Source organism: Protomyctophum parallelum, assembly GCF_964188405.1.
Source record: "Protomyctophum parallelum genome assembly, chromosome: 1".
In the NCBI taxonomy this organism is placed as follows: Eukaryota; Metazoa; Chordata; class Actinopteri; order Myctophiformes; family Myctophidae; genus Protomyctophum; species Protomyctophum parallelum.
In genome coordinates, this window is record NC_139697.1 from 14,078,785 (window position 1) to 14,102,516 (window position 23,732).

The 23,732-nt window shown below is 43.1% G+C and overlaps 1 protein-coding gene across 1 annotated transcript in view; it reads left to right on the plus strand.

Moving 5' to 3' along the window:
• The window catches only part of ctnnal1 (catenin (cadherin-associated protein), alpha-like 1), a 124,723-nt gene extending 103,411 nt beyond the window's left edge, over positions 1 to 21,312 (plus strand). The window contains exons 11-19 of the mRNA XM_083777381.1: positions 5,014 to 5,164; positions 6,601 to 6,638; positions 6,822 to 6,872; positions 8,534 to 8,688; positions 10,918 to 10,966; positions 12,371 to 12,427; positions 13,995 to 14,120; positions 17,985 to 18,068; positions 18,596 to 21,312. Of these exons, the coding sequence (XP_083633507.1) occupies positions 5,014 to 5,164; positions 6,601 to 6,638; positions 6,822 to 6,872; positions 8,534 to 8,688; positions 10,918 to 10,966; positions 12,371 to 12,427; positions 13,995 to 14,120; positions 17,985 to 18,068; positions 18,596 to 18,829 (945 nt within the window). The 3' untranslated portion in view covers positions 18,830 to 21,312. The remainder of the gene's footprint in view (positions 1 to 5,013; positions 5,165 to 6,600; positions 6,639 to 6,821; positions 6,873 to 8,533; positions 8,689 to 10,917; positions 10,967 to 12,370; positions 12,428 to 13,994; positions 14,121 to 17,984; positions 18,069 to 18,595) is intronic.
• Positions 21,313 to 23,732: the final 2,420 nt, after the last annotated feature.

Here is a 23,732-nt window from a genome sequence, read left to right on the forward strand (position 1 = left end):
AGGTATCGAAGCATTGGAAGTAAAACAGCAAGATTTTCCAAGAGCTTTTTCCCCCAAGCCATCAGACTTTTGAACAAGTGCAATATCCCCTAACCTTTCCCCCTATATGCTGCTATAAGGACTCCTGTTGTGCAATATCTGTCTCTCAATGAACTAATGGTGCTTTTTAATTTATTTCTTTTTAAGTGGATTTTAGATTTTAATAGTATTTTAGCTCTTTTAACTAGCATACTAAAAGCCAGTGAAACGACATTTCGTTCTCTTATGCATTTTATGTATCTGCTGAATGACAATAAAGCTATCTATCTATCTATCTATCTTAATCACTACAGCGTCACACAAATCAAAAGTAGCAAGCTGTTAATGTGTAGCCAAGCCAACTTGCAATTGTTTCTTACAAAATGGAACCATTCCTTCAGACGTTTTCCGCACATAACGCAGTGTGGGTAATGGGTATACGCATCACTCCTGACAGAACAATTAACTCACACTACCCCCCCTTTTCTTTTGAAAGGCCAGGCGTCCACGAATGAAACGGAGGAAACAATCGACTAATAAATAGGGAGATGCAATCGATTTGGCTCAAATTGAATCTGAGCAGCAGCAGCAGCAGCGGTTTGTTTAATTTACCGCTCCTATTGTGTCGTCCGGGTCCCACAGAGATTGGGGTGCGCTAATCAGCTAATGAGAATGAAATGGAGCCTAAGCGATATCCCACTTAGCCCACTAACACCGGGAGAGCATCTCTGTCATTTTAGATGTTGGCTATATTATATAGATATTATAGCATGTTTAGATTTGGGAACGGCCTAAAATAGCATATATACAAGCCCACTTTGTGCCATGCTGCGAGCTTGTTCATCAGCAATATATATATATATATTTATATATATATATATATTTTTTTTTACTTGAAAGTAGTAGCAAATAAACAACACATACAATCATATCACCAAGACAATACACAAACAGAGGTCCCCACTATACACACAGAACCATCCTATCGGCGGGGCAGTTTGTTTAATGTCGCGATGGCTGAGGGGACAAACCTCCTACTAAAATGGACCTGTTCTGTATCTGTGTCCAGGTGGCATGAGGTCGATACCAGGGGTTCACCAGAGTCATGTCATATTGAAAGTGTGTGATGTCCTTATTGTTCATATCAGAGCGTGATAATATCGGAAGCAATATGTGTACAATTATTATTATTATAGTATTTTATTTAATTTTTTATGGAGTAGGCTGACAGGAAATGGGGAGAGAGATGGGGGGGAAGACATGCAGTAAAGGCCGTCGGGATCGGGATTCGAACCCGCAGCACACTGCCAGACTGGATTACCAGCCAAGGTGCCTGGACCGCTGAGCCACGGCCCAGGCCAGAACTTCTTATTTAGAAGACATTATTTTGTAGAATCGGCCCCAGTAGGTCTTAATGGGTTAGAGACCGAGGTGAGGGGAAAACTATTCAATTATCTCCCCTCTCTCTCTCTCTCTCTCTCTCTCTTTCTCTCCTGCACCCCTCCTATCCGCCAAACAACCAGATCCCACATCTAATTATGTTTGCTCTGGGAAAGCGGCCATGCCAGTAATTATTAATCGGGCTCGGAGGAGCCCCCAGATTGGGTTCCTGTTTGCCAGAGGAGAGGATAGCTGCGTGATGTCAGGGCCGGACAGCATGGCGCGTGACAGCATGGCGCCCCCTCCCCCCATCCCCACCCCCCCGACCCCCGCGGTAATGACTCTCCTCCTGCAGACAGTGCAGAGCTGAAGGGGTCATATCCGGTGAGAAGGTCACAGCGTGTTGATATGCTGTAGCTCTGCACCGTCTGTCTGGAGTAAATAGTCTGGAGGCTAATTAGCTATTAAACCTTACATTGTGTGTCTGTCTTCGGGGTCTCATAATATATCCTCGACTCAAACTCAAACTTTTATTTATGCAGCACATTAACACGACCAGGTCAACCACAAAGTGCTGTGCTGTGCTTACAAACAAAAACAAATGCAGTGCAATAGCATACAGTGAAGCACAAACGCAAGCAAAACATTAGCCCCAGTAAGGGAAAACATCAGCTGTCGACTCGTTATTCATTATTAATAGAGTTTAAAAACTACAATCGACTGGGCAGCTTAATGTGTGTACGAGCAAATTGTTCCAGAGCGCGTGTGTGCAAGTGCAAGATGCCAACTGCATCATCTATTCTATATTGGAGAAGTTGTACCCAACACATGGCAAGAAACCCAAAGCCACAACAGCTACGTCGCTATTGCAACACCTTACATCTTACACACTACACCCACACACTCACACGGCAGTGACGTCACACACTTACCTTCGCAGTGTTGCAACGCTATCTCCTCCTATCGCGCCCAACGCCAACACTTGACACCACCCGCCAAACACTGGCACTGGCACTGCCACCAAAAAGGCCTCCCGTCCACACTCACGCCGCCAATGCATTTGTTTACTACAAACATTATCGCCCGAAGCACCCACACCCCCGGAACACTGCTGCCCTTTCACCATGCTAAATTCGCCAGGTCTATGCAAGTGAGCACAAATTACATGTGAGAAAATTCATTCACAAGCCCACAAATGCCATTCAAATGCCATTCAACACACACTACGACTCGCTTACAATTCGCCAACCTGGCAACTACTACCCCGTCTTTTAAGCCACTCCCCTGTGCTGCTCTGATAGTCTCCCTGACAGTCCTGTCCGCAGGAGAATAAAACAAGGAAGGAGAGGAATCTTCGCCTCACGATTTTGCTTATTCCTTCTAAATCACTGTATATAAAATATCGCTTACTCAGCGAATCTCTTAGTTACGTCAATATTGTTCTTCCACAGAACTTGGTTTGTTCCAAACTATTACAATTACACCGTTCAAATTCGCCATTTCGCCTGCCGAGTACATTTCATTGCGCACACACGCACACACACACACACACACACACACACACACACACACACAGGAATAGCCGTGCAGCCTATACACGGCGCCAGCGAGACAGGACGTTATAATCTTGAGTTTCATTAAATAACTGTCTTTCTCCGGACGCGCACGTGCGCACACAACATTATTCAACTGAAATGCGTAACGCCAATATGGGCTAATATAGGTAATATGCTACCAATATGTGGGTAGCCTACAGCCAGGGATTTACCCACGGAATGAATATATATATATAATATACATATAATATATAATACACATCTATACCAGGGCTGCCCACACTTTTTTTACTTCAGAGCTACTTTCAAAACGACCAGCAAAATAAAACTATCATCCCATTGGTTTTTATTTTTGGTATTTGACTTTGCTACTGATGATTGTACGCAACAACAAGTATTGCATTGTGTGTTTGAGCTGACAGGCCCTTTTTGATGTCAATCAATCAAGTCATCTCAGGTCATCTCAAGCGGCAGATGCAAAAATCGTTTTTTACATTAAAATTATATATATTTTTGGAGCCATGTCATGTGGTCTACCTGCAAAGCCTTTGTGATCTATACTGGTAGATCCTGATCTACCGCTTAACGTCAGATCAGCCGTTTTGTCGGTCAGCGCCAAAAATGCTCCCCGACAGCATAATCGGAGCAAATACCGGGCAGTGTGTATGAGCCATAAAGTGTTGACTGCACTACACTAATAAGGACACATAATAATAACTAATAACCCATCCGTTACTACATGTGGAGTCAACTCCCGCAATTTCCTTCTTCCCATAGTGCGCGGCAAGGTAACTCTGGGATGAGCGGCTGCGAAATTCTAGTTTCTTTAAATGCAGTCACTCACCAGTTGTGTGTTATTGAATGAGTATAGGCAAGGTCGCATAACGCAAGTCATTTTCCCTTCACACGGACAAAGACAGTGAAGGCTTCGATAAGGCTTCGAAAAGCTGTGGAGTTTGTTTGTTGCATAACGAGTGAGTCATGCATTGTAGACTTAATAACAAAAGTGAAAACTCCAAGGCTGATGACAACGGCATTGAGCTGTGCTGAGCATGATTATGAACCTGAACCAAGATGTTATAGTTTTTACTTGCATCATCTACCTCTCCTAACATGGTCCGAACATATTAACATCATCTACTTATCCTAACATGGTCTGAGCATATTCAAATCAAATCAAATCAAATCAAACTTTATTTGTATAGCACATTTCCAACGACCGAGGTCGAACCAAAGTGCTTCACATCACAGAGCATAAAAACATACATTGAGGCAAAAAGAAGAGGATAGGAAGATAAATAAAAGCAAAAAATAAGGAAAAGCATTATATAAAAAATGTCAGAACAGAACAATATATCAAAAACAAAAGGCAATTCCATAAGTGCATGGGAACATAGTGCATAGGTAGTCTATAAATGCCACGGTAAACTTAATTAGGATATTAACAGTGTCGCAGTATAGTGGCTCAGATCTTCTGTCTGATGATAAAAAGCTTTTCATGCACTTGCCCTAGCCTCGACGACCTTACAGGCGTATGCAAAGGCTCAATGGTATGTAATTTAGATAGCACATTATGTAGACATAGCACTCTATAGTCAGTGTATACTTTGCTGTTCAGATTTTCTACTGTTAGACAGATGCTAGGTTCTTAGCTTCCTTATGATTCTTGATTACTATTGTGTATGCATTTGATGCATTACCATGTTGTGTTCGTGCTCATTGTATCGCTCTGGAAACCCATTTAGACCTGAGGCAGATTCTAAATAAAATATCTTCCAAATCACAGTTTTCTGAAAAATATATGTTTCTATGTCAGTGGTGCTCAACTTTTTTCATGTCAAGAACCCCCAGAATTATCTGTATTTGGCCGTGGACCAGGGACCCCCCCTCCCAGAAGCAAAGATTTGAGTTAAAAACATTCGCTCTGAAATTATATATTCAAAGACTTGCGCTTGTAGATCTGCTATTTTTCTATAGCTAAAAGTATAACATAATGCTAACACCAAAAGGCTAAATTCCTATAAAATAAACTGTAAATTGTTAAATTGTGGTTTTGCAGATCATCTCGGCGGCCCAGACGCTGGCCCTGCACCCGTCCAGCAGAATCGCCAAGGAGAACCTGGAGGTGTTCTGCGAGGCCTGGGAGTCCCAGCTGGGCGACATGTCTCTGCTGCTGAGAGAGATCAACGACCTGTTCGAGGGACGGCGAGGTATATGATGCACACAATTTAGGCATTTAGCAGACGCTCTTAATCCAGAGCGATTTACATTAAGCAAGAACAAAAAGCATGGCAATACATAAAAAGTAGTTACGTTACTGTACTGTACTGTACTGTACTGTACTGTACTGTACTGTACTGTACTGTACTGTACTGTACTGTACTGTACTGTACTGCTATAAAGTGCTATGACTACAATTCTAGTGCTGTCTACGTAACATGCTATAAGTCTGTATAAAACTCTATCTAAGTCTACATAAATTGCTTATCTAAGGGGCTAGGGCAAGTGCTACAGGCCATGATGGAGTCTGAAAAGGTGGGTTTTCAGACTAGTACGGCGGAAGATTGGGAGTGAGGAGTTGTGTTATGGACAGACGTATGGAGAGACGTGTGTGTGTGGGTGCGTGTTTGTGTTAACATTAATCTGTGTGTTCCAATCAAAATAAATATTTTTCTTCCCCTGCTGCGCAACTCTGACACAACAACAAAGTATCTGCTTTAGGATTCCCTGAGTCCTGCAGGAGAAGATTTGAGCTGTCACAAACTTTTTGATTGGTTTACAGCTTTTATTTATTGTTGTGTTTACTGTGTCGGTTTTTTTTGGGAAATCCGGTTTGATGTATCACCCTGGGACCCCAGAGCTCATGTTTAAGAGTGTGTGTGAGTGTGTGTGCGCGCGTGTGTGTGTGCACGTGTGTGTGTGTGTGTGTGTGTGAGTGTATGCGCGCACACGCACGGACAATTGCATTCCAGTGAGTGTCTCCAATATGGGAAAAAATATAAAACTTTATGGGGATGCTCCTCCCTAATGATCAATCATGAAAGCGTCATCATTTTATCACCCTGGCACTTTACTGTGTGTGTGTGTGTGTGTGTGTGTGTGTGTGTGTGTGTGTGTGTGTGTGTGTGTGTGTGTGCGTGTGCGTGTGCGAACTCTTCTGTGCCACTCCACATTTACCTCACGTCAACAACATGTCGAGGGAGGCTGATTTTCAACCCCTGTTTGCACAACCTAGGATAGCGATAAAAAAAGCCAAATTATACCTCATTAGCATACTTAATTAGCATAATCACACGCTCCAGGTGTCATTTTTTTAATATTCTCCACGTCACGTTTGTGCCAGAAGCAGTGATCCAGAGCAAGGTGTTTTCAGTGCAGGGGCGTTGGCTCGTTATTAGAGGGAGCGAACGTTCTTCAACTTCATCTTTGAGACGTCTAGTTGTCATAAAATGTTCCTACGGCAATGTAATAGATAGATACTACAGCTAGAGTGATGGAACTCTCCTCTCTAATAGATAGATACTACAGCTAGAGCACATAGGTGAGTGTCAGTGATGTAACTCTCTCTGTCTCCCTTTCTCTCTTGCTCTCTCTCTCTCTCTCTCTCTCTCTCTCTCTCTCTCTCTTTCTTTGTCTCTGATCATAGGGGACAAAAGGCCGTACTTGTCACTTCCCAGACCAGGAGTGAGTATTGCACGCACGCACCAGCAGCACCTCTATACACTTTACATTCAGATGTTCTGGAATAGAACTTATATAGGTTGCGACTTATCGATGATTTGTTTCATTAACCGTTGTAGCCTCATTTATTCTAGAAGCCTGTCCATTATATTAACCCTGCGTCTTCCACCGTATGTTGTTTGGCAGAAACTCTCTGCCAACCTGAAGACCGTCAAAGCTGTGAAGCTGGATGCAGAGGTACAGTGTGTAGTGTTGAAGCTTCTCTTGTCCACTAGTCCCTCCCTATAATTCTAGTCTAGTTTTGATGGAGACGCCATTTTCTCCGAACAAAAAACAAGAAATGATCACATAGTGATATTTGTCAGGTGAAATAAGCGTTGTCTCTGTCTCTGTATTAGTATGATTATTATTTTGGTAACGTGTATGTTACTAAACAATGGCAAACAATGGCCTCGCGGTCATTGTTTGCGTTCGTTTTATGATGTTCTGTGCGTGGTTCAATGACTGTGTTTTGTTGTGGCTTTCCTGCTGTCCAGCTCATAACATTAGCATCGGTTGTCGCTTCGAGGCTGCGGTAGTAAAGCTTGCTCGCTGCCGTGCGGAAATCAGCCCTTCTTCCGCGGTGTGTGTGGCATATCTTAGGACACACGGTGGTGCAGTCTGTAGCGCTGTCGCCTCACAGCTAGAAGGTTCTGGGTTCGATTCCTGCTTGGGACGCTGTGGACTATGGGGCGTGTTCTCTCCTCTGCGTCAACAGTGCCCATACCCTGGGCGGGGTTGGTGAAAAAGGCCTTTCTGTGTGGAGTTTGCATGTTCTCCTCGTGTCCCCTATGATAGGTACCTTCACAAAAAACATGCAGTAATCCTGGTCTCTAAACTGCCTCCCCCTGGCCAGCCGGGGCGGGGCGCCTGATGGAGGGGAAAGGAACTGGTTGGAATAATGTGTTCCTTCCACGCGCTACGTCCAACCAGGGAAACTCTCCCCCTGGCTTGGATTCCTCATGCCTAGAAGGAGGCATGAGTTCAGTCCGTTTCTCTCCCCAGGTTGGCAGAGGAAGGATAATTGACACTGGGTGAAAACATTTGTGGCAAAATGGTGGGATAAAAGCACTGTGGCACTGTGAAGGAAAGCAGGGATTGTGCTGATGGTATTATGCAACGTTTTTATATCCTATTATCTCCTCGCCTTAATGTGTCGGTGGAGCTGCCCCTATCCTGCTTGTTGAATAAAAATAAGGAGTCTATGAGCTGCGGAAAAAGATCTATGACTGTGTGTCACAGTGTGTGTGTGTGTGTGTGTGCGCTTGCGCGTGAATGTGCGTGCCTGCGTGCGTGTGTGTTTAGAGGAGCATGTACCGGGTTCTTTGTCTTACTTTGATAGGATTTCATTCCTTTGATGTACTATATCTGTCTTTCTGTTATTGAGCGATACAGTACCAGTCTATTCATCATTATTATTGGTGAAGCAACCCAATCTCACCCAAACACGGATTGCAATTCCGTATTTGCCTGGAAAAACCCCAAATCCGTACATATTACACGGTGATATTGTTTTGACCGCAACGGAGCCGTGGCTAAGGCGCCTTTCAACTAGTATTGTATGTATACGGAATTGCCAATTTGTTCTATTCCACCGCGTTTGGGTGAGTTCGGTTTGCTTGACATTATTTAAGATTCTGTGCTATTGGGTTACAAATCGGACGGGGCTGAGTCGGCTCTACCGAACTTCGCAAACGCTCGACGCGGCAACTCGCACACCGTAGCGTTAGCGCGCTCCGCGGTGTCTCCCGCCATGGCTCAAGTTCGGTAGAGACTGCGCCCCTCCGTCACAGGCTATGGTGAGGATTTCAGTGTGTGTGTGTCTGTGTGCGTGCATGTTTGTGTGTGCCTGTATACAGGAACAGAGCAGCATGGCAAAGCTGGGTCTGGACCTGCGTGTGATGTCATCAGACGTGGACGCCGAGGTGGACAAGTGGGAGGAGCAGGAGTATGACATCATCAGGCAGAGCCAGAGCCTGGCCAGCATGGCGTACAACATTTACCTGTTCACACGGTAGGGCACGTGTGCACGCACGCACGCACACACACACACACACACACACACACACACACACACACACAGACGCTCTTAATCCAGAGTGATTTACAGTAAGCAAGAACAACACATGGTAATGGAGTGTATGCACGTGAACGCCTACTGAGTGTCACAAAAACCTACTTCCTGGCCTTGACAGTCCATACATCCAAACAGAAAAGTCCTATCTAATTACATTAAACAACGTTAAACAACGTTAAACACACTTTGCCACTGGCTTTTGCCACACAATTTCCCACTCACTTTATGTGCATGCACGTATACATCATACAGTACATCAAATGCATAGAAATAGTAATCTAGGATCATAAGTAAACTAAGAAGTCATCAGTCTAAACAGTACATTATCTGTACAACACCTGTTTACATAACATGATATTTAACACTCGCATTACTGAAGTAAGGCCACCTACCAGACAAAATGAGTTCAGGTCAAAAATACCTTTTTTTCCCCTGTGATGCTATTGAATACTGTCTCCAGATGCTTTGTTTCAGCGAAAACCGTTTCATAAAGTATATTAACCCCTGGGCTACAATTAACGGAAAAAACTGAATATTTCTAAAAATACAAACCTCCCGTTCACGGAATTAACGGAATGTCAATCAATGTCAGTTATCTAGGGTTCAACGGAGCAAAAATTAATATTTTTTCGCCAATATCACTAATGTTGGATGTAATTTACCAAAAAATGGCCGAAATCCGCGTGATCGTGCGCTATCGTGCACGCGTGCCGTCTCTATGTGCGTCGCTGTAAAAATTTTGATATTTTGCGATGTTTTGGGGTTGATTTGAGGTTAATTTGACTTAGTTATGAAAAATATAGCATTAGCTTAGCAATCCGGACCAGCCAAGCTAGTGACTAGGGTCAAAATAATACCGGATGTTGATGTCGATCGTTGAACCGGAAGTGACTTAGGAAGATTCGTCTATTTTGGCCAAAATCAGCATAATGGTGCGTTCCCGCCATCTGGTGGCAATTCGAGAGAATACACTAGCAATGAAAAAAAAAAAAAAAACATCTGTTCAAACCACCAGATCTTTCTATTAATGTGAAAATGATGAATTAAAAATATGCCAATTTGTTACCCAAACAAAAAAATTGGGATTGGTAGTCCAAGGGTTAATTGACGGAGAATTCCGACAAAGGCAGACAATGGTTGCAAGTCTCCGTCAATCACCTATCCTTTTGAACGGCCATCTGTTGTGAACGCAGAGCAAAGTAATTTATTTCCCCTCACCCGGGGACAATTCAATATTTATTTCCCCTCACCCGGGGACAATTCAATATTTATTTCCCCTCACCCGGGGACAATTCAATACCGTCTTTCCTTTCCCACGCACACGCGTACGCACACGCGCGCAATAGAAAGCGATAATTGTGAAGTCCTTTTAGCGAAAGCCCATCGAGTGTGTAGAAAAAAAAGTCAGCTAATGAAATCTAGTGATATTGAGTAGGCACAGCTGAAGGCTTTGGACCAGATCCATACCAATCAATCTCCATTCATCTCAATGAGTGTCCATCAGCTGTCGCACGCACACACGCACACACACACACACATACACACACGCACACACACACACACACACACGCACGCACACACACACACAGCGGCACAGTCATCCCTCTCTTTGACGTCCAATCTTTTTGTCTCCCGTCTCGTTGTATTACTATGCTTGTGAGGACATCAACATTTTAAGAATGGCATTACATATTTATGAATGGTATTTTTTATCAATTTAGCAGTTTTTAACCGTAAGCCTAAACCCGAAACTAATTGCAGATCTACAAGCTCACAACGCATTTTGAGCTTGCAGATCTGCAATTTTTCAGTGCCTGACACTGGGACGCTAGTCACGCTACTAAACACCCTAAACCTGACCCTTAATGTCTAAATCTAACCCAAACCTGAATACTTTTCTAAAAGTAAATGTATCTCTAAAAACATTTCTTGTGAGGACCAAGGAAATGGTCCTCTCTCTCACGTACGCGCACACGCGCGCGCGCACACACGCACACACGCACACGCACACGCACACGCACACACACACACACACACACACACACACACACACACACACACACACACACACACACACACACACACACACACACACAGCATCACAGTCATCCCTCTCTCTCTCTGACGTCCAGTCCGTTTGTCTCCCGTCTCGTTGTGTTTTCTCAGAGGGGAGGGGCTTCTGAAGACGACGCTGGACCTGTTCCATCAAGCTGAGGTACGCTATGCTCAGCTGGTCTCCCACTCCCCTCCGTGGACAAATACATACATATCATTTTAGGGGTTTCTCCTTTGCACGAAAAAGGTTTGAGAACCACTGATCTAGAAGGAAAGGTCATTAAAGTAACGACACGTGGCTGATCGACAGAGGTTGTTGTGGAGTCTTTTTATTCATTTATTTGACAGGGAACGTGATTTGCAGTGATTTGCTAACAGCTAAATATGCTTAAAAGGATCACTCCCGATAATGAACGGAACGTTTTAGATGTTTTCTATAAATTATTCGGCCCGTGAAGCATTGAATTGATGGATAAGTGGTGTCTGTGTCGCACTCCTCCACGCTGAATGAAGAATCCAAAAACCAAGAGAATGCTTGATGAGTTGAAGAAGATGGTGATTAGGTATGGTTGCCAATCGTTGAAATGAGCAATTGACTTGTCCATTATTTGGAAACTAAATTGAACTGATGAGAGACACACTTTGATCCTTATTCTTTTGCGGCATTGGCGATGTCACACATCTTCAAAAAGCTCATAATATAGCCTACAATACATAACGTCTATGTCGGGGGGCAAAACCTCATATGTCCAAAACAGTTTTTCTTTTTCAGGATTCGAATAAAACAAATGGCAAAAGTAGCAGATCTACACACTCAAAGCGTGTCACTTTGCCCCACGTTTTGAGCTTGCTAATCTGCTACTTTTGAGGCTTTTGTATGATAAAGTGGGGCGTTCAAATAATTTATAAAAAAAAACAAGACAACAGCGATATGTAGTATAATATAAGTGAGGGATACCCCGGCCGTGACCCGACTACAGATAAGTGGTTGAAGACTGATGGATGGATGCCCGGCCGGGTGTCTCTTATTTGAATTTCAGAGAGTTGGCAACCCTAAACATGAGCTTGAAAGTCACACAGTCATCCAGACAAGCTCCTCGTCTGTGCGCATGGATTATATGGAAGCATGAAAATAGCCGATCTACAAGCTCTATCTATCTTGAGATATTTTCATAAGCATCTCCCATGAAATCATAATGTTCTCGGATATTTCACCTGGTTGGCAGGAACAATATCACAAAAACGTCATCATTTTAGTGATTTTACATATTGTAATAGTGTGATGGGCTCCTTTTCACTCTGTTTCACAAATCAGGACTTGGCCATACAAAAAAATGAATCGGTTATGAGGTTTGATTTTTGCTTTAATCCATTCAGGATTTTTGAAAAATCGTGAAAATGTGTCACAAATTTTGAATATATATTCTTTCAGAGCGAACATTTTAAACTCAAATAGAGAGGAGAGACAAAATGACAAGTCATTTCATTGGCTTGATTGATTGTTGATTGTTGTGTTTAGTGACACCAGCGCCTCCTGCTGGGGGTTTCTCTTCTCTGCCTGCAGGTTCTCTCAGAGGAAGGACTACAGCTGTGTTCATCTCTACTGACCTTCTCCACTCAGGTATACACATGCATGCACGCATGCACACACACACACACACACACACACACACACACACACACACACACACACACACACACACACACACACACACATACGCACAGTCCACACACGCATGCATGCACGACTCTGACTCAGATTTTGTGTAACGTTATGAATTGCAGCCTGTGGATATATTCATGGGTTTGACTCTGCTGACTCAGACAAAACATCAAACAAAACAAAATACAAAATAGTTTATTTTAATCTGCTTCTTTCTTTTTCTTTGTCTCAGTTTGTGTTATTTTGACCAAGAGAGTGCAGCAGTAAATCCACTGCAGTCTCTCAGCCAGGTCAGGATAATCCTGCTCAGAGCAGCTCTTTCTTTCTTTCTTTCTTTCTTTTCTTACCCATGTCAGTTGATTCCTCCCCACACACATTTGTGTGTTGCCACTGCTATTCTCCTGGTTCTCACCTGCCAGTGAGGAGCCCCCACTGGGAGGACACAGAGCCTCCGTCCTACTCCTCCTGGCTCACCTGCCAGTGAGGAGCCCCCACCGGGAGGACACAGAGCCTTCGTCCTACTCCTCCTGGCTCACCTGCCAGTGAGGAGCCCCCACCGGGAGGACACAGAACCTTCGTCCTACTCCTCCTGGCTCACCTGCCAGTGAGGAGCCCCCACCGGGAGGACACAGAGCCGTAGTCGTGTGTAGTGACTAAAACGTCACCCTCCCCGCCCGGCTTCTCTCCCCCAGAGCACGGCGTACCGGATCTGCTGCCGGATAAAAAAAGAATAATAAACAAATAAATAACATTATCCACTCAGAAGTTATGAATTGCAGCTTTATCACCAACTAGTTTAAGAGCTGCTGGATATTCATTGATTTGAGTGTTTGATGCTGCCTGAGTGGCTCCCTCATCAAAACACAAATTCATTCGGCTTTATTTTAATCCTCTCCTCTGCCTTATTTTTCTTCCTGTTGGCATCTGTGTTTGTTTGTGTTATTTTGACCAAGAGAACAGCAGTAAATCCTGCGGTAAATCCACTGCAGTGTCTCAGGCAGCCAGGTCAGGATAATCCTGTTCCTTCTGTCTTCTTGCCCTTTTTTACTTTTAGTGACTGAGAGCACCCTCCCTGACCGTCTCCCCTCCCCCTGGACAGGTGTTCCCATAGATAGCTGTTGGATTTGAACCTCTGCGGTGGTGGGCAGCAACTTAACCCATTTTGACCTGAGATCAGATTAAAAATCTGAAAATGTCTTCTACATCCTGACAGTTTTCTGAAAAAGCTATGTTTCTATGTCAGTGGTTCTTCGATTTAAAAAAATAAATAGCAGACCTACAAGCTCGTAGCGCGCCACTCGGTGGCGCGCTATGAGCTTGTAGATCTGCTATTTTTCAATAGCTAAAGCATAACATAATGCTAACACCAAAAGGGGTTCCCGCCCAACATGGGTTAATCACCCCGAGTGTACGAGACGCTTGTGCTTCTATGGTCTAATAGCACTGTGGTGTTGTGCGTGTTGTGTCCTGTGTTTTGTGTTGCGTGTTGTGTTGTGTTGTGTGTGCTGTGTTGTGTGTGTGGCAGCTGGTTGACGAGGAGGAGGAGAAGGCCCAGGTGCTGGCAGAGATGGACAAGCTGGCAGCGCTGTGCCAACAGCTGCAGGGCGGCACCAAGACACCTGTACAGGGCAAGTCTGCCACCTTCCAGAAGGTAAGGGCTGTGTGTGTGTGTACGAACTGTGCTTTGCCACTCCACATTTACCTCACGTCAACAACGTGTCGAGGGTGGCTGATTTTCAACCCCTGATAGCGATAAAAATGTGAATAACTCAACTCATGATACCATTCGTATCACGATAACAGTAGGTTTACGATACCTATTTCTATGATCAGGGTTGGGAAGTAACGGATTACATGTAATCCGTTACTGTAATCAGAGTAAAAAAAAAAAACTTAACGGTAACGTCTTAGAGTACATTTTAAAATGTGTAATCTGGATTACAGTAACGAGGGTGTTGTAACGGGGGTTACATGAGGATTACATTCTCCCCTTCCCCTCATTAATTTTTACAAACAAGTTATAAATTATTATAATACCAAACGGAATGGATTGGAGTTGAGCGCAGCGCGCACCTCTCTGACTCTGTGTAAAATCCTCACAGTGGAGGCTGCTGCTGCGTCAATTTACAATTTAGGCATTTAGCAGACGCTCTTAATCCAGAGCGATTTACAATAATCAAGAACAAAAGCATGGGAATACATCACAAAAGCATTTATCATAAAACATGCGTAAGCTAAGAAAGTAACAGTGGAATATCTATATTATGAGACTATACATATAAACTATATATATATATACTACTATGCTATACATATGTACTATGGCGTGCTATGACTATATACAATGCAATTATAGTGCCGTCTACATAACATGCTATAAGTCTATATCAGATGCTATCTAAGGGGGTAGGGTAAGTGCTATGGGCCATGATGGAGTCTAAAAAGGTGGGTTTTCAGACTACGGCGGAATATTGGGAGTGATGCTGCAGTTCTGACTGCAATGGGAAGTGCATTCCACAGTTTTGGAGCCAGAAGGGAGAAGAGTTTGGGACGTGTGGAGCGTTGTCCCGGCGTCAGGGCGGTGTTGCCAATTTGCGAGAGAAATAAGCAACCAGGTCTATGAAAACAAGCCCAAAAGAAGCGACTATAAAAGGCCACACGAGCACTTCAAAGCTATATATATATCGTCCATTAAACAATGTGCATATTTATATATGTTGGCTATTTGACAATAGACGATATACAAGCTCACAACCGTTCTACCATTATTTACAAGCAACTTCAGAAAAATAAGCCCAATGTGGCTTATAATAATCAGACCAGGCAACACTGCAGAGATACTAGATAGGAGAGCATATATGATATATTGGATTGTGGATAAATAATGGGTAGCGCAGTCTTCTCTTTTAGGTCAAATACAATTAGGCTTTTTATTTAAAGAGTATATAATATAATTGTATAGGGCTGAGTTCTTTGTAGACTATATAAATTAGTCTTTACTAATGTTTTAAACTCATGCCATGTCTATCTAAATGAGTGTCAGCCAGGAATGTCAAAAATAGTTTTTATTTGCCACTTTGACCACACATGGATGGAGTTGTTGGTTGTCAAAGTTGTTGGTTGTTGTCAAACAATCAAAATGGTTCTGTAGGTCAAGATGCATCTTTCTTATGATCTGTTATTAGTTGACACAATGACTCTACAGTAATGTAACTGTTCAGAGAGGCCAAATTCTTAACAATTAAAAGACCTTAACCATATTTCTGTTGTCCTATTATCTTAATTTCATAGGCTCAACATTCTTGTCTATCAATGGTAAAACTTGTATTATCTAATTAAATTGAGTTTTACTTAAAAGTAATCCAAAAGTAACTGAAAGTAACTTGTAGTTACTTTTTAAATGGAGTAATCGGGATTACGTTACTGACTAATTTTTTTAGCAAGTAACTTGTAACTGTAGGGGATTCCTTTTTTAAAGTACCGTAATTTCCGGACTATAAGCCGCGGCTTTTTACCCATGATTTGAACCCTGCGGCTTATACAACGGTGCGGCTAATCTATGGATTTTTACAGCTAAGCTAAGTTGCGATTTAAATTGTCACCAGTTTGATTTACGATATATCGTTATATGTCTATTACTGTATGTTGTTGGATTTGACAGATTTGACTGCTGCTGTAAAACACCCTTGGTGATAATAAGTCTTCAGCTAACCTTGTACTTTTCCCCTGGGGAAGTGAATCCGCGTTCACAGCATCAACGATTTTGTCCACAATCTCATGCTGTATTGATGTTGCTACCGATATAGATAACGGGCATACGTTGATCAAAATAACAATTCTTCTACATTCTCTAATTGTGTAGACTTAAGTTATGTAAATTAAGTTATGTAGATGTTTAACAATAATGTTACTCTTGAGAGCGTAAAATTAAACCAAATGGACCCGTATACGGTTCCATTTGGTTTCATTTTACACTCTCAGTCTCAAGAGTTAAAGATCTATAAGGGTCCATTTGGTTAACAAATCTCCTTCATTTAGCTGGGGACCACCTGGAACCACTGGTGGTCCTCGGACCACTGGTTGAAAACCACTGAACTATCTGGTCACACTGTAGCTGGTCTTCCTCCTCTAAACATAATGACAGTTAGAGTAATCGACAAGTCAGTCTTCTTCTTAATCCCACTGAGCCAGAGTGCTGAGCGTCTGTCATCAGGGCAGAATGAATGGTGATCCACTGCCGCGGCCGAGGTCACCTTGTCATAATGGAGCAGGGTTGATTCTAAAGGACCCAGGCTATTAGAGCCCCCCCCCCCCCCCCCCCCTTAGAGAGAGACCCGGAAAAGAAATCCCCCGTTCATTTTCCTCAGACTTTTCATAAAGTATTTATTTAAAGTCGTTTACGCCGCGGACAAAGCCAACTCTTCTCGTGACAAATCATGACAATAAACACAATGTTTTGGGGCCAAACAAAGAATTAGAAAGTAGAAAAAAACGGCAGGTTAAAACACATTTTTTGTTGTTTTTCTTCTTTGTGATTATTTGTTTGGTCCAAAATATTGTTTGTTGTCATGATTTGTCACGACTCGAGTTGGCTTCGTACGACGCTTAAAAGGTCTTTAAAGGAGAATTCCATACTAAAAGGCTTTCTTACCTTTCTTTGTAGTTGTTATGTCCCCACCAAAGAGGTCCAGGTGTTATTTTGTGCAAAAGCTCCTTATTGCCTATTTCCCCTACCATAAGCCCTAAATGAATTTAATTTAATTGAATGGGGCTATGGGGTGCTAATTCGCTTATTTCCATCGCTCAAAATGATATATTTTTTGTATATATCCTCTCTTCATAATGTAAATAATATCCCAAACGGCACACTTTACTATTTATTTTGATGGAAATAAGCAAATCTTTTGAGTACAATTCCAGTCATTTTAGTCATCTGAAATGTTTTAGTTTTTGTATAATTTTAGCCAACTAAATAATAAAAAGATTTTTGTCGATTAAATCTGCAGTTTATTTTGTCAACAAAAATGTATTGTGGCGGGCGTTGATGCTGTCACACTGACCGATTTTACACTTGTTTGCATGCTGGAAATAGCTGATCTTCAAGTTCACAGCGCGTCATGCCGCGACGCGCTCTGAGCTTGTATATCTTCTATTTTCAAGGCGCAACAGCTGAGCACAACCAAACATAAAATGACTTGTCTTTTAGCTCTACTGGATCTCTTCTCCACTAGTCCATCGCTAACATTTTTGTCTAGTGTTTATTTGTTAATATATTTAGTCTTAGTTTTAGTCATCATAGGTTTTTATTTAGTTTTCCTCAAGGTAATGTTTTAGCTGGTCGACGAAATCAACACGTAGGAGCACAGACTGCGGAATTCTTTACCACAAGACCTCACATCGTCTCTGCACACGTTACACATTATTATGAAGAAGGCTTTGAAAATATTAATATCGGTGATATCGCATGTCATAGCTTGTCATCGTAGTAATAATGTGTTTTTTCTTCTCTCTCCAGGTGGACCTGTCCATCCAGAGCACACGGGCCATCCTGGCTGTGGTTCTGTGTCTGCTGCCCGTCTGTAACAAGCTCCACAGAAAGGTAAGAGCAGTCCCTGGTGGTGACAGAGATGGAGCTCTTGAGGGGCGCCAGCCACAGGCAAGCCAAGTCTATGGAATAATGTTTGTTTAGGTTAAATTAAGTAAGACGTCATCTCGCTGATATAAATTACATCTTGTAATAAACATATTTCATGTTTCACGGACATGAGAACATCAACATGCCCCCAAAAATCTGGGCGCCCCTCACTTCACACGAGTGCGTTTTTTTCTTTGTAGACAGAATGACTTGTTTTATTTATTGGCACTTTGTGTGCTTGTAACCAGTGACTTTATCTTATTGTGCAGTATCATTCGTAACATAGCGAGCCCGCTATGTTATTTCCACTCCTTAACCGCAATCCCCTGTGAATTTCCCAGTTTAAATGAATGGGATTTGTTGTTTTTTTTGTTTTTTTTTGGGGTCCCGCGGGCAAACGTCTAATAGATTTTTTGGGTTTGGGCTAAAGTATGTGGGAACCACTGTTAAGCCCCTCTTCTTTTCTTCTCTTCTCTTTTTCCGTTCTCCAGTACAAGTCAGAGAGGAGCAGCTCAGAGAGGAGCAGCCTGGGCTCGCCGCATGAGGGCTGGAGAGAAGAAGAGGCCTCCACGCCCGTCAAAGAGGACGCTAACTCCACCGCCGCTGCGCTCACCGCTAACTCCACCGCTACGGCCGCGCTCAACGGCAAGAACAGCAACGGCTTCAACGGGGTGAAGTCCCTGGAGCAGCACATAGGGGGCCTCAACCTCCTGGAGAGCAACTAGATCCCATGGAGAGAGAGAGTCCAACCTCCTGGAGAGCAACTAGATCCCATGGAGAGAGAGCAACTAGATCCCATGGAGAGAGAGAGAGAGAGTCCAACCTTCCTTTCTTCTAAAGCCCAAACCACACCAAAGGGTCGGGACGGGACGCCCCAGCGGTGTGACATGTCCTGTTGCACGTCGACCTCAAGTGATTCAACTGGTTCAATTCAGTGGCCCAAACCGCACCAACGGGTCGCCATGCAACTCCTCGCAAAAACGTTTGGTTTTGCGCGAAGTTGCATGGCGACCTCATTGGCCTGGTTTGAGCTTTAGCCAACCTCACCGTACTGAGGGCCATTGCTGTTCATTCTCATGCACTGGACCATGGAGTGGGACACGGAGAGAGAGAGAGAGAGAGATAGAGGACCATGGAGTGGGACACAGAGAGAGAGAGAGAGAGAGAGAGAGATAGAGGACCATGGAGTGGGACACAGAGAGAGAGAGATAGAGGACCATGGAGTGGGACAGAGAGAGAGAGGAGCATGGAGTGGGACACAGAGAGAGAGAGATAGAGGACCATGGAGTGGGACAGAGAGAGAGAGGAGCATGGAGTGGGACAGAGATAGAGAGGAGAAATGTTTAGCCTCGTTAAAACAACAATGGCCTTGGATCGGATTTTTAATACTGCTGTCCCCCAAATGAAAAGGAAGAAGGCTTAGGCTACGGACGGCGAAAGCTGATCGTAAGTGTCTACTCCTGAGGGCTTTGATTATTGCTTGATTGAATATTTTATTAACGGTTTGCAAAAAGTATACAGAGGTACAGTTATACAATGACGCAAAAAGTATAACACAACGAGCCCTGAGGGCTTGTTTCCATTGTGGGCCGATCATGTGTTCAATTCAATCTAAAAACCCTAAGCTTCCCTTCTGCCTGAAGCACCACCCTCTCCCCCTCCACAAGAGGGCGACAACAGCCCACATATATGAATTGGAGTGAGCCTCCTTTAGCAAAAAGCCAATACAAAGTGTTTGTTTCATGTGCCTCGCTGAGTTAAAGCATGAGAGGAAACCGTAACGTAAACCCATCATCAGAAGTCAGTGACCATAGATATTACAGAATCGATGCCTCATTGGCCGCTGCAGGTCATTCGGTGCCATGTGTCTCCAGCGTAAGGAGGAAGTCAAGCGGAAGTGCAGAAGGAACGCTAGCTGCGTCGCTGCCACTCAAATGACTACTGGCCAATCACAGTCCTTTCCCCGGACTTATCAATTCAACTCAAATGAGCTTTATTGGCATGAGAAAACAAACCGTTTACATTGCCTATCCGGCCTACTATTGGCCTACCGAACGTCCCCTTCCGTTACGTACGCAGAAGCTTGGCAAGCTTCCGCTATGCTTCGCAAGGAATCTCGGTGAAAGCTTGCCTCCATGTTGCCTCCTGAGAGAGAGAGCCTACCTCCCCTCGAGAGACACACGCCCCCAGAGCTGACCTCCCCTCGAGAGACACACGCCCCCAGAGCTGACCTCCCCTCGAGAGACACACGCCCCCAGAGCTGACCTCCCCTCGAGAGACACACGCCCCCAGAGCTGACCTCCCCTCGAGAGACACACGCCCCCAGAGCTGACCTCCCCTCGAGAGACACACACCCCCAGAGCTGACCTCCCCTCGAGACACACGCCCCCAGAGCCGAAGGAGGCGTCTACCTTTTCATGTCAGTGATGACGACGCTGCAGCCATGCGTTTTCACCACGTGCCTCTGTAACGCCCGGGATGCGTGGAAGTCCATAATCATAACCACTAGACCAAAGGGATATCCCTGTGGACTGGGGGGAGATATTAGACTTTTGAGGCCATCAGGCTGAGGCTCCGAGTCACTCTGCTACACCTCTCTCTCTATCGGAGGAAGCGGCCCGTTCATCATTCGCTTTGCGGCGTGCTTTAATTAAAACGTGTTGCACAAACCTCCGCCAAAACCGTACAAAACAAAGACTACGAGCAGAAGAGAACCATGCATGATGCTGCCTGGCTGCCGCCTACTGCCACCAAACGTGTTGTGTGTCGTCGACTGTCCCGTATATATATCGTCAACTAACCGGCGGCTTGCTGCCGTCCGTCACACAGCTTGGTCATTTCCATCACAGCTGTAGTTGTGTGCTGTTAGCATGTCCTTGACCTTGATCAGTGGTGGGGAAAGTAATCACATTTTAGTAAAAGTACAAACGTATTGGCGTCGAAATGTACTTAAAAGTACCAAAAGTTAAAAAAAAGTACTCATCATGCAGAATGTCCCATTTCGAGTTTCCAAATACAAATCTTTTGAAAATGGCAGATCTACAAGCTCACAATGTGTCACATCACGAGCTTGTAGATCGGCTATTTTCAAATGGCCAAAATGTATGACATGTGTCAAGCATATTTTTTTGTAATATTACTCAAAATCTACAAAGTAGAGTAGAAGTAAAAGTACTGGAAATTGGAAATATTCAAGTAAAGTAAACAATACCTCAAAATTGTACTGAAGTACAGTACTTAAGTAAATGTACTTAGTTACGTTCCACCACTGTGCTCTGTAGTCCGTCGACTGCGATATTTAACAACGTCACGTGTTTTGCGTTTGGATTAACATACATTTTTGTGATTAGACTAGCTGGAAACACACGTCATGCCATGTGCCAATAATAGCTAATAAATAAATAACTATTGTGTAAATTAAATGACAGAAAAATCCACTTTGATGCCAAATATGAATTTCCACAGACCACGCCATGGCGGTTGGCTTGCGGGCGTAGCAGTAAAAGGCGGTAGAGATTTCCCATAATATGTATTTATATTAATTATTTCAAGGCTGGAACCGAGCCATCCAGGCTCCTGCTGAATCGTGACCGTAAAAACCTTTGATTCTGTGTCCATAGATATTTGAATATTTAATTATATGATATGCTGCCTATATTTAATTAATACCCTTTTTTGCGGTTTTCAAATACGTGTTTTCACACAGAATCAAATAATTTATAGAAATATTTATTTTCCGGAAATCTCTATGGGAACAAATTAATGCGTTTTCACCACAAAATGGCCGCGACTGCTATGCCCTGTTAGACTTAAACATAAAGCTCTTAACTCTGTTTGTCTTGTTCCGATTCCTCGAAAGTAAGAAAAACTACTAAAAAACAACAAAGATGGACTTGTTAACAAGATGCTTTTTTGGGGTGTGTGTGTGTGTCTCAAGAGAGAGTTATTTTCCTACTCTCTCTTGAGTATTATGATATCAAATCATATTCAGTGTATTACGGTGTTTGATTTTATTTCTCACAAACGGACTAATTAAGATGATTTCAGACAGACCTGAAGCCTGTGTCTGTCAGAATGGAGACTAATTAAGATGATTTCAGACAGACCTGAAGCCTGTGTCGGTCAGAATGGTCACTAATTAAGATGATTTCAGACAGACCTGAAGCCTGTGTCGGTCAGAATGGTCAGTTGGAGCATTGAAGTGTAACGTTGTTATGAAGACGACCATTGTGAAGCTGCCTAGTGAAGCCAATATGTATTGATCAATATCTATTTAATAATAGAGCACCAAAGTCTGACGTCAATATCGCTAGAGGGAGCTAAGTCCACGGGTTCATGTACTTTTTATTTGCATTGTAATCCCCATAGTGGGATTTTAGATCGCCTCATATGAGAACTGTGATTGAAAAATAAGCAAATCATCCTGGCCGTTTCACTCATATGGATATGAAGAATCAACTGACTGAGATAACGCTAGGTGACTCTGTATCGTTTAAGACAGTCAGTCATATTTGATAGTCTGTTTCTAGTGAAACATGTACTAATTCGGCAGCAGTAACATTAAATTATTCATATCCATATGAGTGAAACGGCCAGGATGATTCGTTTATCTTTCAAACACAGCTCTTATATGAGACCATCTAAAATCCCCCTATGGGGATTGTAATCCAAATAAATAAATACATGAACCTGTGGATTTAGCGCCCTCTAGCGGTGTTGACGTCATACTTCGGTGCTCTATAATAATGGTACTTGAAGCATTACAGTACATATCGTCTCTGCCGGGTGGAAACCTCCATCCAGTTGTGTAAAAAGTACTCACATGTTGTACTCGAGCAAATGTATCAATACTGCCATATAGAAATACTCTGTTACAAGGAAAAGTCCCGAATTCAAAATGTACTTGAGTAAAAGTACAAAAGCATTGGTATCAAAATGTACCTTATGCAGAATGATAATGTCTTATTTCAAGTTTTCAAATGTGTAAAAAAAAAAAGAAAATCACAAAATGGAGACACAAAAAGTCTCCTTTGTGTCTCCATAGGGAACCACTGCTGGTCATCAATTTATCCATGACTTATTCATAGACTTGTATCCATGAATTAAAGTCTCCATGGGGCGAGTAATCAATTCCTTTGTGGTGAACTACACCCTAAAGCCCAAACCACATCAATGGGTAGAGAGACGCAAACAAAATGATTTTAGTGTTCATCCCAGCGGTGTGATATACATGTCCTGTTACAAGTGTCTCAAGTGATTCAATTCAATGGTTGCTTGGAACTACATGCGTCTACTCGCAACCGTTTGGTTGCAAGGAGTTGCATGGCGACCCATTGGTGTGTTTTGGGCTTAAATGTACGGAGGAAAAAAAAACTGAATATGGAGAAGTTTCTGCCCAACAGGGATGATATGTATATATATATATACTGTATATACCGGGGACCGACTTCGGTACAGGGCCAGGGTGTGATGACTGAAACGAATCAGTAAGCCTACATTAAGCTTTAGAGATGTTGTACTGTATGAGCGAGCAGCTAAGGATGCTGGGTATTGTAGTCAAGCTAAAGATGACGAAGAAGAAATAATAGATCTAGTTTTGGACTATATCCTTTTGACAGTTGAATGGTT